At 39.0% G+C, this 18,240-nt stretch overlaps 1 protein-coding gene across 1 annotated transcript; it reads right to left on the reverse strand.

The window, feature by feature from the left end:
* Window positions 1-9,809: 9,809 nt before the first annotated feature.
* On the reverse strand, window positions 9,810-16,839 carry LOC139170433 (uncharacterized). Its single transcript, XM_070757663.1, has 5 exons — window positions 16,751-16,839; window positions 15,721-15,879; window positions 12,296-12,424; window positions 12,068-12,205; window positions 9,810-10,146 (listed from the first exon to the last, which is right to left on the reverse strand). Exons 1-5 carry the CDS (start codon window positions 16,751-16,753, stop codon window positions 10,057-10,059), a joined length of 519 nt encoding a protein of 172 aa, XP_070613764.1. The 5' UTR covers window positions 16,754-16,839; the 3' UTR covers window positions 9,810-10,056.
* Window positions 16,840-18,240: the final 1,401 nt, after the last annotated feature.

Below are 18,240 nucleotides of genomic sequence, written 5' to 3' on the forward strand. Positions count from 1 at the left end.
CAAACAGGAAAATGCTGTATCTTCAGATATATTCACGAAGGCCAAAAGTCCATGCAGCAATACAGAATTCTTGCTGCCAAGCCAAGGCTGTAGATAGCAGACTTACACCTCCCACGGATCTTCCAAAGCTGCTGGGCCACAAGCCAGGAACAGAGACGCTGAGAAACAAGACAGGATAACGCCACGCCAAGCTGATAACACTCCACATGGCTTAAAGGGCTTGCCTGCCTTTTAAACCCTGCTGATGAGTACCACACCCAAACCCAGCTGTTTCTACTTCAATGGTGATAATATCTTTTTAACTGCTCCTTTCGTTGCTCTGAACGTCGCTGTCTCATGTCAATGACAGCTTGTGCATCATCACCTAATGACTCCAAGCTACTGGCTGGGGAGAGCCCCCCCCCGGGGCTCTCATGCTGTTCTCCTTCATCCCATTCCTGATTTTCCTCTCCCCCATCCGACTGTTCAGCCCCCTCCTCTGCGCTGTCATCCTCCTCCGGGCATGGAGCCAGCAGAGACACAGCTGGTCCCTGAGCAGCCTCAGGCTGAATCACAACAGACGCATGTCTTTTTTTTTCCTTGGACATTTAAATTCTGCTTTTACTGCTAAATATCTAATTGTGGTTAGTGATTAGCATGGCCTTCTTTACTGGTAGCCCTTCAGTTATGGCTGGTCATATAGCAACCATTCAAATTACAACAGATATCCCCCCTCAAAAGTACTTATGATCCATGCCTAAAATTATATCCACTCTTGTCACTGATAGCGCACTTACCTTTCAAACCTCAGAAGGAGGACAGGCTACTCTGTTGCTGGGCCACATGGTAGAATCACACAAGTAGACATCTTTCTCTAAGCAAATAATAATGTGGTGAAGCTCTCAATTTTCTTTTCCTCACTAAACAGCAGCCTTAGTTCCCCCAGCATTAGCAAAACTCTTGCCCTAACTGGTGCTGATGTTTCTGAGTTTGGGTAATGAAACAACCACAAGAAAACAAACAATTCCAGAGAGTAACAAGAAGCCCTCAAAGAGGAATGTGTTAATTTATGCTAACTTCATTGTGCTTTTGTCAAAAAAATTAATTGATCTTTGAAAGTCTCAGAAGTCTTTATTTAGTTTTTTAATGAAGAGTATTTTCAAATAAATTAGCGAGAGATGGTAATGATTTCTGCCACCATGAGTATATTATTATTATTATTATTATTATTATTATTATTATTTATTAGATTTGTATGCCGCCCCTTTCCGTAGACTCGGGGCGGCTCACAACACAAAAAAACAGTTTATAACAAATCTAATAATTTACAATTTAAAATATTAAAAAAACCCATTATTAAACAGTCATACACACAAGCATACCATACATAAATTGTATATGAAATGGAACAAACTAAATTTCTAAATTTTAAATGTAACATAGCAAATTTTGGGTAACCACGTAGGGTTACAGGAGACAATATTTAGATTATGTTGGTTAATGACTAACAGCTGATCATAATTTGATTCTCATGTGGTATTTTGTGCATGGTCATAATCAATTCAATAATGTATTAATTTCATAGGGGAGCGACATTTTTGTTTGCCTCCCAAGCTCACATTCGGGATACGAGCGCCAAGGAGCTGTCTCCTGAAGCCGAACACTAACTTCCGCTTTCGGCTTCAGGAGACAGCTCCTTGGCGCTCGTATCCCGCGTGTTTTAAAAGGTTGCAGCCGGCCTGGGGGGCTCGGGGGGGGTGCTGGCAAGCCCCCCAGGCCGGCTGCAACCTTTTAAAACACGCGCGCCGCTTCGCAGCTCTCTGCTGAATCCGGGACGCTAACTTCCGCGTTCGGATTCAGCAGACAGCTGCGAAGCGGCGCGCATGTTTTAAAATGTCAGAGCCGGCCTGGGGGGCTCGGGGGGAAGCCCCCGAGCCCCCCAGGCCGGCTGTGACATTTTAAAACACACGCGCTGCTTCGCAGCTCTCTGCTGAATCCGGAACGCTAACTTCCGCGTTCGGATTCAGCAGACAGCTGCGAAGCGGCGCGCGTGTTTTAAAACGTCACAGCTGGCCTGGGGGGCTCAGGGGGAAGCCCCCGAGCCCCCCAGGCCGGCTCTGATGTTTTAAAACACGCGCACCGCTTCGCAGCTGTCTGCTGAATCCGAACGCGGAAGTTAGCATTCCGGATTCAGCAGAGAGCTGCGAAGCAGCGCGCGTGTTTTAAAACGTCAGAGCCGGCCTGGGAGCTCGGGGGCTTCCCCCCGAGCCCCCCAGGCCGGCTCTGACATTTTAAAACACGCGCACCGCTTCGCAGCTGTCTCTGAACGCTAACTTCCGCGTTCGGCGGCAGCGGTTTTTTTTGTTGTTGCACGGATTAATTGACTTTACATTGTTTCCTATGGGAAACAATGTTTCGTCATACGAGCGTTCTGACTTACGAGCCTCCTTCCGGAACCAATTAGTCTCGTAAGTCGGGGTTCTACTGTATTGTTTGATACAGTTTTATGTTTGACTGGGTTTTGGCTATAAAAATAATAAAGAGCTATGTTGCTTTGCTGCCAGTATTTTTGGGTAAAGTGCTATGTATAAAAGAGCATTTGATGAGTGAATTTATTTTCCTTTATTAGATTTTTGGTAATTTTATGAAATTTTAGACATCTCCTATTGCTTATTTTTTCTATTTCAATATCTGTATTATTTTTGTATAATTTTGCACTTTTATGAACTGATTCATCATTTCATCTTTCTCTTCCTTTGAATCTTTGTGTTTTATAACATTAATTTGTACAAAATACTGATATATGACCAAAAAATAGACTTTTTTGTTTTGCTTTATCAAAGCATGGTTAAGATTAAACAAAAAGGGAAAAAATAAAAAGCAATTTTAATTGAAATAATGACTTGCTTTGGAAATGGAGGTAAACAAAGACCTTCTGCAGAATGAAGGGTATTAAGAATAAAAGTGATGATTTGGAGGGGACTGAAACTGAAACAAGGGAATACTAGAAGGGGTATTTTAAAGATTAAGTATAGGAATCATGTCATTATTTTCAAGAGTAGATCAAAATAAATTCCACTGCAGCAATGTCCATGGAAAAAAAAGTCCCAAAAAATAAAAATAAAAAATCTGCAGATGTAATTAATGCAAAAATGGATAAATGTTTGTGGATGTGGTTTGCTCATAGTGACAATCTGTCGGTATATACGAGACGTCAGCGTCTGTGCTTGGTAACAGGAAGAATACCACATCTATATTTATTCCATTTGCAAAGTGAAGGTAATAGCAATGTATGAAAAAAATAGAAATAGTTAATGTTAATTACACCTGAGCAAATGCTGACAGTGAAATAGTCCCTATGAGACTAGACTTTCAATCCTGGGCCTAGAAAGTTTAGAACTAAGATGCCTTAAACAAGATCTAAGTATTTCCCACAAGATCATATGCTGCAACGTCCTGCCTGTCGGCGAATACTTCAGCTTCATCCACAACACAAGAGCACACAACAGATTTAAACTTAATATTAACCGCTCCAAACTTGACTGTAAAAAATATGACTTCAGTAACCGAGTTGTCATTACCGGACTCCATAGTGTCATCCCCAAACCCCCAACACTTTACCCTTAGATTATCTACGGTTGACCTATCCAGATTCCTAAGAGGTCAGTAAGGGGCGAGTACAAGTGCACTAGAGTTCCTTCCGTCCCCTGTCCTATTGCTCTCCTATATCTCCTATATTTTTCTTCTATTCCTATATCTCTTCTTCTATTCTTTCATTGATATGTTCTATTACTATACATTCTTTTCTATTATTTCTTAGATATATTTTACTATGAGTATCTCCTCTATAATCTTCATCATGTATTTTATTATGTGTATATAGATATATATACCCACTAAAACCCTCATTGTGTATTGGACAAAATAAATAAATAAAATAAAATATTAGACTGTTCAATGCAGCAAGGATTATCAATCTGAAAAAAATGTACCAAAAGACTAAGATAACGGTGTTTGACAGAAAAAGCAAATAATTATATATTATGCAGAGCTAGTATGGAGTAATGATTAAGGTGCTAGTTTACAAACCAGGAGACCGTGTTCTAGTCTTTCCATAGGCATGAAAGTTGACTGGGGTGCTTTGGGCCAGTAACAGTCAGTTGAACTCCCCTTACAGAATGTAAGGAGCTTAAGGGGCATGTATAAGTGCCCCAGAGTGCCTTTTGTCCCCTATCCTAATGTTTCAAACAAATAAATAAAATATTGTTGTGGGAAAATAGGAGAAACGAGTATTAGGTATGTTTGCCCCCTTGAGTTCTAATGAGATAGGATAAAAGTAAATGACAACAAACAAAAGCAATGTGTATGGATAAATGTGTGTTTTTAGCATGTTAATTGTGGAAATCATGTTAAGAAATATTCAAATTCTAGAAGCAGTGATGAATAATAGTAGGTTGTTTGTTGAAGGAATGTATCTTCGTCAAAGGGTTTGAAAACAATTGTGTAGAAGTGCATTTCTCTCTGTATTCTGCATACAGATTGAACATGTCAGAAGTGAAGCGACTGAAGACAGTGAGAAAGTTTTGTTGTTGGCAATTCAAGAAAAGATGTCATGAAAAAGAATGGGTGCTGAATAACTGTGAAGGCAAAAAATACAACTAGTATGAAAGGTGGTTTGCATATTTACAGAAAGATACAACTAATATGAACTAGGTGGTTTGCATACTTACAGAATGATCAAATGAGATCAAAATATCTGACAAGAGAATGGAGAAGACAGATGTTGTCAGATGTTACTCATGCACTCAAGAGGTGAGAACAAAAACACTGCATGGAAAATAATATAGGAAAATAATTTCGAAGATTATTTTAGAAAGATGCGGAAAGACACAGTTAGCGGAGTTATAAACAAAGTTGGTATCCATTTTCCTTATTACTTGATTTCTATTTGTTACTTTCTATTTCATATCATTTCTCTGCATTTTGTATTTCATGACTTAATTTTAACAGGAGTCTAGGATATATACACACACACACACACACACACACACACACTGTACATAGAATAAAATAGAAGAACTTTGTGTTTTGAATGATAAATCTGATAATTTCATGCTGTAAAGGTAAATAAAGATGTAGAAAAATAATCCAGAGTTGCACATAAAGTAATTTTTAATCAAGGTCAGTTTCGCTATGAATTGCGAAATGGAACTTTAAAAAATGTTCTGCATTGTTACTGTAAACCTAAAGACAAAAATGTAGGTGGGAATCATCTTTCCGAAGTTATCCTTTAATCTTATGTGACTGCACTATATTAGCAGAAATCCCCTTTTGTCTTGGGCAGAGTCCTTATCTTATACTATGCTTCCTTACCAGGAGCATCTGGTTATTATGACTACACATGATGTGTTCTGATGCACGATCTTCTCCATATTTTCATCTCTACTTATCTAATTTCCAGTCTCCCCTAGATGGGTCTAATTTCTGGCAATCTTGATCATGATTTTAATACTTTGATAGCCATTTCAAGAAGAGAAAAATCTGTGTCTGCCTTAATGGTAGATTAGAAAAAAATAACAGAGAGAAACCTAATAAAAGTTAAAAATAGTTAATTTTTTGTTAAACATACATAAACAGAAGAATTACGAATTTGTTGGACGTTATGAATACAGCACACAGATCACATTGGATGGAATAAATGATTCATACAATCTTAGTTCTGAGAGTTTGTTTTCTGCACAATAAGCACTTGTCAGTATCTATTATACTATTTGAAAATAAAAAATGTATTAACCGAATTGTATTATTATTGCCAAATATTTGATTAGGCTGCCAGATGCCTATTAATGTGTTTTTGTGTATTGATGTGTATTTTGACTGAGAAAGAAATTTTGTCTTTTAACACAACAGACCCATATCCAAATAAATTGCTTCATAGCAACTCTTCTATTGACGAGCCAAAAAGAACATTATACCACCAGATAACAGATATTTAGTAACCCATCCATTAATCTTGATACTTCAGAAGTTCAGAAATTCTAATCAATGAAGATATTAATGTGGTATTAAAAAAATTAATTTGGCAGCCTAACCAAATGCTTGGCAATAATAATGCAACAGAGATATTGAAAATATCTTGAGCATATGGGTCTGTTATGTTAAAAGACAAATTTAGGGACATAAATATTTGCATTTGATGTTTGCCATTATATATTAATTTTGGCAACAAGATCTTGAATGAAATAGCACTATAGATGAATCAAGAGAAAAAAATCTGATTGGTTTTTATAATTAACGTAAGAAACTTTGAGACTTCTAATATCCTAAGAATCAGTTTGGAAAATATACAATTTAGACTCCAAACCCCTTACCATCTCTGTTGCTCTTTCCTTCATTATTTCTACGGCCTCAGCATCTATTATGCATTTTGGTGACCAGAACTGGACACAGTATTTCAAGTATGGACTCATTAGTGCACTAGAGTGGTATCACTTCCTGTGATCTTGGATGCTATTCCTTTGTTGATGCAAGATAGGGCCGCATGGGCTTTTTAGCAGCTGCAGCAACTGATGGCTCAAACCCAAGTGATCATCAACTGAGGCAGCAAAATTCCTCTTCAGTTACTGCTGTTGAGCCTATTCTGTACTTGAACCTATTCTATACTTCTGCATTTGGTTTTTCTTGATTAAGTGTAAGACCTTAATTTTCTCACCACTGAATTGCCTTTTGTTGGATAGAGCCCAGGGTTCAAGTCTGTCAAACTCCTTCTGAATTTTACTTTATTTATTTATTTATTTAGTCCAATACACAATGAGGGTTTTAGTGGGTATATATCAATATACACATAGTAAAATACATGATGAAGGTTATAGAGGAGATACTCATAGTAAAATATATCTAAGAAATAATAGAAAAGAAGATATAGTAATAGAAAATATCAATGAAAGAATAGAAGAAGAGGTATAGGAATAGAAGAAAGGTATAGGAGATATAGGAGAGCAATAGGACAGGGGACGGAAGGCACTCTAGTGCACTTGTACTCGCCCCTTACTGACCTCTTAGGAATCTGGATAGGTCAACAGTAGATAATCTAAGGGTAGTGTTGGGGGTTTGGGGATGACACCAGTGTTCCCTCTAATTTTTTTTTGGGGTGGGCGGAAAAGTATAGTGTCTGAGCGGCAGTCCCTTCGGGACTGGGCGGCACAGAAATAATAAATAAATAAACAAACAAACAAATAAAAAACCCACCCTGTTTTGCCTCAGAGAATTTCAAAATAAAATACTGTACTGTGTGTCTATAACAGTGAGCTCATAATAGGGCAACTCTACAAATATCAAAATGCCACTTAAATAGTTGAGCTAGTTTCAAACTAGATTTTGATTTTCTTTCTCTCTTCCTTACTCCCATTCTTTTTCTCTTTTCCTTCCTCTCTTTTTTTCTATCTGTTTCTCTCTCTTCCTGTCTTCCTCTCTCTCTCCTTCCCTCTCACTCTTTCCCTCTCGGCTTCTGGGCAGGTTTGGAAAACTCTGAGTTGATGATGATTTTTAAGTGAGCGATTGCTCACTGCTCAGCTTACAGGGAACTATGGATGACACTATGGAGTCCGGTAATGAGTTCCACGCTTCGACAACTCGGTTACTGAAGTCATATTTTTTACAGTCAAGTTTGGAGCGGTTAATATTAAGTTTAAATCTGTTGTGTGCTCTTATGTTGTTGTGGTTGAAGCTGAAGTAGTCGCCGACAGGCAGGACGTTGCAGCATATGATCTTGTGGGCAATACTTAGATCTTGTTTAAGGCATCTTAGTTCTAAACTTTCTAGGCCTAGGATTGAAAGTCTAGTCTCATAGGGTATTCTATTTCGAGTGGAGGAGTGAAGGGCTCTTCTGGTGAAATTATCTTCCAAAATGTTAACAATTTCCCCACAGCTTGATATTCTCTGCAAATTCGATAAACACCCCTTCTATTCCTCCATCTAGACCATTCATGAAGAGGTTGAAGAGCAGTGAGCCCAAGACAGAACCATGAGATACTCCATTGCATGCTTCCTTCCTAGCTGCATTTGGTTAGCCAACTGCAAACCCATATGGTGGTGATCCACTCCCAAAACTTCCCATCTTGCCAATAAGTAGGCTATGATCTACATTATCAAATGCTTAACTGAAATCTAAGTTTACTATATCCACTGCATCTACCCGATCCACTAATTTAATCACTTTACTAGTTCTGTTAAAAAGTGCTATTGCTAACATGTTGTAAGCTGCCCTGAGTCTAAGGAGAAGGGCGGCATAAAAATCGAAAGAATGAATGAATGACATTATAAGGTTGGTTAAAAGCAGGTCATGCCAAACATGAGAGTGTTGGCTTCTAGTAATCACCTTGTTCATTTCTAGACGTGCATAATATATTTTCCAGGATTTTCCCAGGTATTGATGACAAGCTGATTGTTCTGTAGTTTTCTGGATCCAATTTTTTTCCTCTTTTTGAAGACTTTTGAAAGTGTTGTTAAGAAAACTGCAGGGACATGTTCAAGTAGTCACCAGAAGTCAACACTGACTTAAAGGGGTTCAGACTCAGACTGAGGCATAGATATATAGACTTTCACACAGATGTGCTATTCACCTAATGTTTCTTAATTTCCCCTCGCTATTCTTTTTTATAAAATTAGACTTCTGACTTTGATGCTTATAGCAATACGGAGCAGAAAAAGTACTACAGGTAGTCCTTGGCTTGTGACAATCAAGCTTAAAAATTCTTTTGTTGAATGAGACATTTGTTAAGTGAGTTTTACCCCATTTTACAACATTTTTGCCACAACTGTTAAGCAAATCACTGCAGTTGATAAGTCTCTACATGGTGATACCTTTGAAGAATGTTTGGAAACTTCAGATCGTGCAGAATGCAGCTGTGACAGCAATCATGGGCTTCTCTAAGTATGCCCATGTTACTCCAACACTCTGCAGTCTGCACTGGTTGCCGATCAGTTTCCGGTCACAATTCAAAGTGTTGGTTATGACCTATAAAGCCCTACATGGCATCGGACCAGAATATCTCCGGGACCGCCTTCTGCTGCACGAATCCCAGCGACCGGTTAGGTCCCACATAGTGGGCCTTCTCCAGGTCCCGTCGACTAAACAATGTCATCTGGTGGGACCCAGGGGAAGAGCCTTCTCTGTGGTGACTCCGACCCTCTGGAACCAGCTCCCCCCAGAGATTAGGATTGCCCCCACCCTCCTTGCCTTTCGGAAACTCCTTAAAACCCACCTCTGCCGTCAGGCATGGGGGAATTGAAACATCTCCCCCTTGCCCATGTAGTTTCTGTGTATGATTCGACTGTTTGCTTGTTTTTTATATATTGGGGTTTCTTTTGGATTTTTTAACCTAAAACTGTAATTTAGATTGCTAAATATTAGATTTGTTACTATGTATTGTTTTTTACCATTGTTGTGAGCCACCCCGAGTCTACGGAGAGGGGCGGCATATAAATCCAATAAATCTAATCTAATCTAATCTAGTTCCACTGGCTTCCACTTTGATTTTGCTTATCAAAAGATCACTAAAGGTGATCACACGACCCCGGGACACTGTAACCATCATAAGTTTGAACCAGTTGCCAAGAATCTGAGTTTTGGTCACATAATCATAGGGCTGCTACAAAGGTTATGAGTGTGAAGTATGGTCACAAGTCACTTTTTTCAGTGCCACTGTAACTTTGAACAGTCACTAAATGAACTGTTGTAAATCGAAGACTACCTGTCATTATTTAAACCTTTTGTGGCCAGATAAAGCAAATTTGTATTTAACTGTATGTGCCAAATATGATGCCATGCATGCATATTAAGATATAACTTTATTCTCAAAAACCGTTTTGTTATTATCTCCCTTAAATTAAAAAAATAACCCTCTGGTCTTAGGTGCAACAAGCTTCCTAGCATGCATGAATCATAACTTCATCACAATGATATAAACAATAAGTTTTTGATTTAAACCCCCCTCCCCAACCAGATACTCTTTTTGTACATTATAAAACAGTAAGCATGTTTATAATTTTCAAGTCATTTTTAACGGTAAAGAACCATTAATATAAATTGGTCTTCTTCATGATTCTCAAGAATTCTTCCTCATTTATTTCTCCATCTCCATCACGGTCAGCTTCATCTATCATTTCCTGGGAAGCAAGGGGAGGAGAGAACCACTGACGATTAGGCACTGTTCGTAGAAGCATCTGACACTACTTTCATGGAATACATCCTCGGTGTTAACATAACTTTTATATATAACGTTTCACCTTCAAATATTATAGGAGTTTTATATATACAGTGGTACCTCATCATACGTACTTAATTGGTTCCAGGAGGAGGTTCGTAAGGTGAAAAGTTCGTAAGATGAAACAATGTTTCCCATAGGAATCAATGTAAAAGCAAATAATGCATGCAAATCCTTCAGGAAAATCCCAAACTTTAGAAGGGAGGCGAACAGAGGGCAGGGAGGAGCAGCTAAAGGGGGCGGGTGGAAGAAGCAAGGCTAGGCTAAAGGGTGAGTGGGAAGGAAGAAAGGCAAGGGGGGCGCCCCTCCCTTTTCTTTCTTCAAAAGACACCGTTTCAGTGCCTTTGCAAGCATGCAAAATCTTTACTCCTCCAAGCTGCCCCTCCCTTTTCTTTCTTAAAAAGACACCGTTTCAGTGCCTTTGCAAGCATGCAAAATCTTTACTCCTCCAAGCTGCCCCTCCCTTTTCTTTCTTCAAAAAGGGGAGAAAAAAGAAACCCCTTCATCCCAGCAGCAGCTGCTTGGGTTCGTAAGGTGAAAATAGTTCGGAAGAAGAGGCAAAAAAATCTTAAAACACCAGGTTCGTATCTTGAAAAGTTCGTTAGAAGAGGCGTTCGTAAGATGAGGTACCACTGTATATACTGTAAGACGTTATAGTTTTATGTAATGTTATATGTAAGAACAAATTTATAAATATTCATATCTCTTAAATCAGGGGTCTCTAACCTCGGCACCTTTAAGACTTGCGGCCTTCAACTCCCAGAGTTGAAGTGGAATTCTGAGAGTTAAAGTTTACAAGTCTTAAATTTGCCAAGGTTGGAGATCCCTGTCTTAAACATAAAAATGGCACCAGTGACAGAGAGATTAGGCTTAAGAAAAATCCTCTGTAGAAATATTCATATTGTTCAGGAAAAATACAGGCTATTTTTTACAGAATATATACAATGACCTTGTAATGTTAAATACTAGGGAGGGGGAAAAAAAGAAACAAATAGAAAATTGTCCAGATGGATTGTGTATCACCACTAAATGCAACTGAACATGCTCATTTTGTATAAGGCTCTTTATTACATAAACTCTGATAAACTGGAAAAGCGTAACTAAACAACATTTAAGCAGGTTATAAACTTCTGTAATTCTTAACATATAAAAAAACCTATTAAAATAATTTTATTAGCTTCTTAATGAAGTGCTCCTATCTAATTTCAGACTCAGAACTAACAAAAAGTGGGTTAGAAATACTGTGAATCAAAAAGATATCAAGAAGATTCCACATCTACCCCCGCTATGTATGAGTCCCTTTCATCTGGTTTATTATTAAGTTTAATATTCTAATTAATGCCCAATATTTTAATGTTTTTAATCTTCTTTATTCGGTTATTTTGGCATTATAAACCATCCAGAGTTGCTGGATAGTAAGATAGATGCCATAAAAATTTAATAAATATAAAACTGGTTTAGAGCCTTTCAATTATTTTATTTCTTTGTTTTGGTTTTATTCACTTTTTAAATTCTGATCATGTATTGAATTGTCTTCCACTTTGTAAACTGAAGAATTAAAATAATAAAATTTGTGTTAAAATATCACAAATTGATTATTAGCAGCTAATTCAGAACTTAAGGTGAAGTGTACTAAAAAGTAAGTAAAATAGAGTCAATAGTTTAACCATACATGAAAACACCAGAAAGACCAATCAGTAAAAATGAATCGAAGTCTGAAGAGAAGATAAACTTTTATTAGAAACCAATAAAGAGCAAGAATTGCAACTCTTAGGTGACATGATAGAAAAAGTCCAATATGCTATGCAAAGGTGAACAGTTACCTGCAGTTCTTCATCTGATAAATTTTCCCCAAGTTCCTTGGAAACTCGCTTTAGGTTTTTAAAGGAAATCTTGCCTGTACCATCATCATCAAAAAGTCGGAAAGCTTTCAGAATTTCTTCTTTACAATCTTTTTCATTCTTACAAAAACAAAGGTACAATAGTAAAATGAAACAAAAACACTCCCAAGCACCCTACATCTTTCTATAATTACAGTAAAACCATGTTACCATTTTTGTGGTCATCATTGCTAAAAAGTCTTCAAAGCTTATTGCGCTGCTTTCATCTTTCCCAGTTTCTGCTATCATCTTTTTAATTTCTTCTTTCTTTGGCTCAAAACCAAGAGCACGCATTGCAACCTGCAATATAAAAGCTAATAACTTGTACACATCCAGTACAATCCTGCAATATAAAAGCTAATAACTTGTACACATCCAGTACATACTTGAAAATTACCTACACATTTTTCTTCCTAAAAGAGCTGTTTCTGATTAAATAAAAGTTAGTCCCATTGTTATCCCAGGTATGCTACAGGTTCTTAACTTCTAACTTGTTGCTTGTATCCTAAGATTTTTATTAATATTGATTGTTTCTTCATTACTTACTTGACCCCCTATGACAATCATTAAGTGTTGTACCACATGATTCTTGACAAATGTATCTTTTTCTTTTATGTAACTGAGAGCATATGCACCAAGACAAATTCCTTGTGTGTCCAATCATACTTGGCCAATAAAATTCTATTCTATTGTCGTGTGCTCCGCCAAATTGAGTTCCACCAGACATATCTTTGCAACGCTTCATTCTGTACAGAATAATGTATGTATTTATTTATTTGTTAACTTTGTTGCCTATTTTGCTTACTGTAAGCTACTCTAAACATCTTAATGACACTTGGGAGTAGATTCCAACTCAACCATGTCGTTTGTTTCTTTTATACGTTTTTTTTAAAAGTACAGTATGTCCTATTAAAGGAATATACAGTGGTACCTCAAGATACGAACCCCTCGTCTTACGAACAACTCGAGATACGAACCCGGGGTTCAGAAAAAATTTGCCTCTTCTTACGAACTTTTTTCGTGTTACTAACGCCAAACCCGAACTTCCGGGTTCGGCGTTCGGGAGGCTGTTGGGAAGCCCCCCGGCTGTTTTAAAAGGTGACAGCCAGGCGGCGGGGCTTCCCAGCAGTCTTTGAACTCCGAACCCGGAAGTTCGGGTTTGGCGTTCGTAACACGAAAAAAGTTCGTAAGAAGAGGCAAATTTTTTCTGAACCGTTCGGAGGCTGCTGGGAAGCTGCGCGGCTGTTTTAAAAGGTGACAGCCGGGCTGGGGGTCTTCCCAGCAGCCTCCGAACGCCGAATGCGGAAGTTCGGGTTTGGCGTTCGGCTTCGGGAGACAGCTGGGAAGCTGCGCGGCTGTTTTAAAAGGTCACAGCTGGGCTGGGGGGCTTCCCAGCAACCTCCCGAACCCCGAACTTTTGCCGAACTTCCGGGTTCGGGGTTCAGGAGGTTGCTGGGAAGCCCCCCAGCCTGGCTGTCACCTTTTAAAACAGCCGCGCGGCTTCCCAGCAGCCTCCGAACGCCGAACGCCAAACCCGAACTTCCGCATTCGGAGGCTGCTGGGAAGCCGCGCGGCTGTTTTAAAAGGTGACAGCCGGGCTGGGGGGCTTCCCAGCAACCCCCCGAACCCCGAACCCGAAATTCGGCAAAAGTTCGGCGTTCGGAGGCTGCTGGGAAGCCCCGCCGCCTGGCTGTCACCTTTTAAAACAGCCTGGGGGCTTCTCGGCGGCCTCCCGAACGCCGAACCCGGATGTTCGGGTTTGGCGTTCGGGAGGTCGCTGAGAAGCCCCCAGGCTGTTTTAAAAGGTGACAGCCGGGCGGCAGCGTTTTTTTTTGCGGTTTTTTTTTTTTTGGTTGCACGGATTAATTGACTTTACATTGTTTCCTATGGGAAACAATGTTTCGTCTTACGAACCTTTCGTCTTACGAACCTCCCCCTGGAACCAATTAGGTTCGTAAGACGAGGTACGACTGTACAGTCATAAATAATTATGGTAAGTCTTAAATCTTTCACTGCTTTTGCTCCTTCAGTCTCACTGTAAGACTTAATAGGGATCTGCAATTACACTAGCTTGTTTTCTATTTAATTCATGGAAATTGTTAAACCAACAGGATATGAAATGTAAGAACAATAGAACAATTTCAATGAAATTTCATTTCCATATATTTTTACTGTCTAACTTTAATTTACAATTTGCTGCTGTTTCCCTGAGACTGCTCTCTCACTCTTCCTTTCTCTCCAATACGATAGCTGCATAAAGGCTAGAAAAACATTCTATGCTGAATATTATCAACATGTATGTTTCTGTTCATAAAATGACAGGTTAAAGATGCCTGCAAATGAAAATAGTGGTTTGGAGCTTTGCCCAGGAGAGATTCCTATTTTTTCATCTATAGCAGATGCCTTTTCTAAATACAAGCTTGCCATTTGCGGTTTTATGAAGTGTTCTTTGTTCCAACATGCATCACCAGATTAAAAACTGTTAATCTATGAAACAACAATATCTATTACTCCTGAATGTATTGTACCTGGTAGAATTGAAGTTTCAAATCACTAACAAGAATTGATCCATAAAGCACAAAATTGTATGCTCCCTCCGCAAGAGGCTATCTTTGGAGCCAACTCTTTTTGACAACCAATGATCAAACTTCATCCTTTCTTTTGGGGAAGATTGTCAACTTGCAACTGATTAAAACCCTGGAAGAAACAGGTTATCTAGACCCCTGGTTCCCGACATAGGGTCCATGCCCCACAGGGGGGCAATTTGTTTAATAGAGACAATTGGAACCTTGTTTAAACCAAGTTAATGGCCTTTTTAGGCTTCCTCCAGGAGTAGGAGTTCACTTTTTCAATAGTAAGACTTATATGTTAAAGAGAGGGGGATGTCATTACAGGGATTTTAGAGATGCTTAGGTGGGACATGGGCAAAAAAAGGTTGGGAACCACTGATCTAGACCAGTCAGTCAGATGTCAGGCTGGGATTTAGTACTGAGACAGCCTTTGTTGCATTTGTTGAAGCTTTCGATACTACTGACCACAGTATCTGGCTCTGGCATGAAGATTTGAGGGCACCATTTTATGGCAATTCTCTTCTTTTTTCCAAGGCCTGTTCCAGTTGGTGCTAGTTGGTTGGGAGATTGTCTCCTGGACTCCTCTGCGAGATGCTGCAGGGTTCCTTTATCCCCTTCTTTTCAACATCTACATGAAACCACTGAATGAAATTATGTTTGGGGTTTGGTATCATAAGGTTTTTTACTGAAGTACTGTACTATGGTACCTATATTTTGCACTATTTTCTTATTACATTTAACACAAAAGTTTATTTAAGCAATGAAACAGCAAAGTTAAACAAGGTAATGTATAAATTGAACTTCCATGGGCATTATGACAAACTTGGATTTTGCAAGCTAGTCCTGATGTATGTATGCATTTATTTATTTATTTATTTGATTTCTACACTGCCCTTCTCCTGAGACTCATGTAACCCTTAATAGACCACGTTGGGTTATATCATAGGGTAGTAAAACAATATTGCAGCATAAAAAAATCCAAAAAAATCCAAATTGTTAAAGAAGACAAGGAAAATTAATAGATACCTTCAGTTCTTTGACATCAATGCTACCGCACCCTTCAGTATCAAACAAATCAAAAGCTTCTCTGATCTCCTGCTTCTGATCTTCAGAAAGCTCATGTTTTAACCCACCAGTTTTCCGACGATGGGAGCTACTCATACCTGGTTTTTTTAATCCAGATGCCTTCAATAAATGCAAGTTGAAATAGTATATGAAATGTTTATTTCATTGTTTTCCACATTGCCAAACAAGCCAACAGTAAAGAGCCCAACCAAAGAACTTCTAAGACCACCCTCGCCAACACTGGCAGAGCATTAAGCCATGTTTACTTTTGAGTGTGTTGTGGAAATGCAGCCCTTTCATAAACCAGTGTTTTCCAATCTTGGCAATTTGAAGATATTTGGACTTCAACTCCCAGAATTCCCCAGCCAGCATTCGCTGTCTGGGGAATTCTGGGAGTTGAAGTCCAGATATCTTCAAGTTGCCATGGTTGGAAAACACTGTCATAAACAATGCTGGAGTTCAGTCAGCAAGTTATGGCTGAAAACCATGCATGCGGCGCCTTTATACTACAAGTATTAACACTGGTAAAGAGAAAGCAAAATCCACTGTATTAATATAATAATTATTTAAATCACTGGTTCCTCGTGAAGCATTTCCTGATTTACGGTACTTAGGACTCAGGTATATTCACTGGCAAAAAAAAGGCACCAGTTTTCTGCACGCTTATCCGGCAATAAAAAGGAAAGCCCCCGGCAAGAAGACCGAGATACACTTGGTGTTGTTTTTTTTACTTCGCTCGGGTTCTAAAAATATCTGCGCGCAAAATAGGGATTTTAATAAAAGCGTAGATTTACTACAGCCAATCAGGCTGGATTTGGCGCGAAAGTCACTGATTCAAGGATGAAATGCAACTGCGATCGCTGGAGATTTATTGACTCAATTCTGTTAAGCAGATCCCAAGAGAGGAGCATGCGTGAGAAAGGCTAACAAAAAAAAAAGATGATCGGGTATTTATTTCCTTTACCAAAACCTGAGGGAAAGAATCACTCACCATTCTCTTGATAAAGAAGCTGGGTTCGCTTGTTCAAGAAACCACACAAACCAAACCACCTGCAAAAAAAAAAAAATCGATGACGTTCCTTCACTAACGTGCCCGGGTTGTCCAATGGCAGGACAGATTCCCGCGAAAACTTGCCTCCCTTCGTTACACGGGGGCCAATCCAGCAACGCGAGGGACGGCCGGGCTTTGTGACGCCATTTAAAGCTCGTGTTGCAGTTTCCGCTGCATGCACAACAAACAAGTGGCTGGCGTCCTAGTAACGCGACCCGCTCCCGAGGACGCGAGGAGGTTGAGCTTTGGTTTCCCTGGTTGACAGATTATTTTGCAATAAACCAAGTGGTGGCCGGGTGGGTTCAGCCTGTGCTGAGATTATTGCGGTAGGTAATAACAACTAAGACGCCTTAAACATGATCTAAGTATTGCCCACAAGATCATATGCTGCAACGTCCTGCCTGTCGGCGACTACTTCAGCTTCAACCACAACAACACAAGAGCACACAACAGATTTAAACTTAATATTAACCGCTCCAAACTTGACTGTAAAAAATATGACTTCAGTAACCGAGTTGTTGAAGCGTGGAACTCATTACCGGACTCCATAGTGTCATCCCCAAACCCCCAACACTTTACCCTTAGATTATCTACGGTTGACCTATCCAGATTCCTAAGAGGTCAGTAAGGGGCAAGTACAAGTGCACTAGAATGCCTTCCGTCCCCTGTCCTATTGCTCTCTTATATCTCCTATACCTTTCTTCTATTCCTGTATCTCTTCTTCTATTCTTTCATTGATATGTTCTATTACTATATCTTCTTTTCTGTTCTTTCATGGATATATTTTACTATGAGTATCTCCTCTATAACCGTCATCATGTATTTCACTATGTGTATATAGATATATATACCCACTAAAACTCTCATTGTGTATTGGACAAAATAAATAAATAAATAAATAAAATAAATTAACGAAACAGCAAGGTAATCACATTGGTCCAGCAGGAGCATCAAACAAACCCTCAAGTGTAACCTCGCAGGGTTCTTGGGGTCTAGCCATTTAATTTACCACAGAAGCAAGCAGTGAGGATAAATTTATCAAGGTCTCAAAAGGATCTGAACAATACTATTGGAAACTATTGCTACTTATTTATTTTTTTATTTTATTTTATTTATCAAACATGTATAGGATAGTAGTTTGTATACTGCTTAAAAAAATTAAGGGAACACTGAAATAACACATCCTGTATCTGAATGAATGAAATATTCTCATTGAATCTTCTCATTTGCACAACTTTTCCATTTGCACAACAGCATGTGAAATTGACTGTCAATCTTGGTTACTTCCTAAATCAGTGTTTCCCAACCTTGGCAACTTGAAGGTATTTGGATTTCAACTCCCAGAATTCCCCAGCCAGCGAATGCTGGCTGGGGAATTCTGGGAGTTGAAGTCCAGATACCTTCAAGTTGCCAAGGTTGGGAAACACTGT

Source organism: Erythrolamprus reginae, chromosome 7 (genome assembly GCF_031021105.1).
Source record: "Erythrolamprus reginae isolate rEryReg1 chromosome 7, rEryReg1.hap1, whole genome shotgun sequence".
NCBI lineage: Eukaryota > Metazoa > Chordata > Lepidosauria > Squamata > Dipsadidae > Erythrolamprus > Erythrolamprus reginae.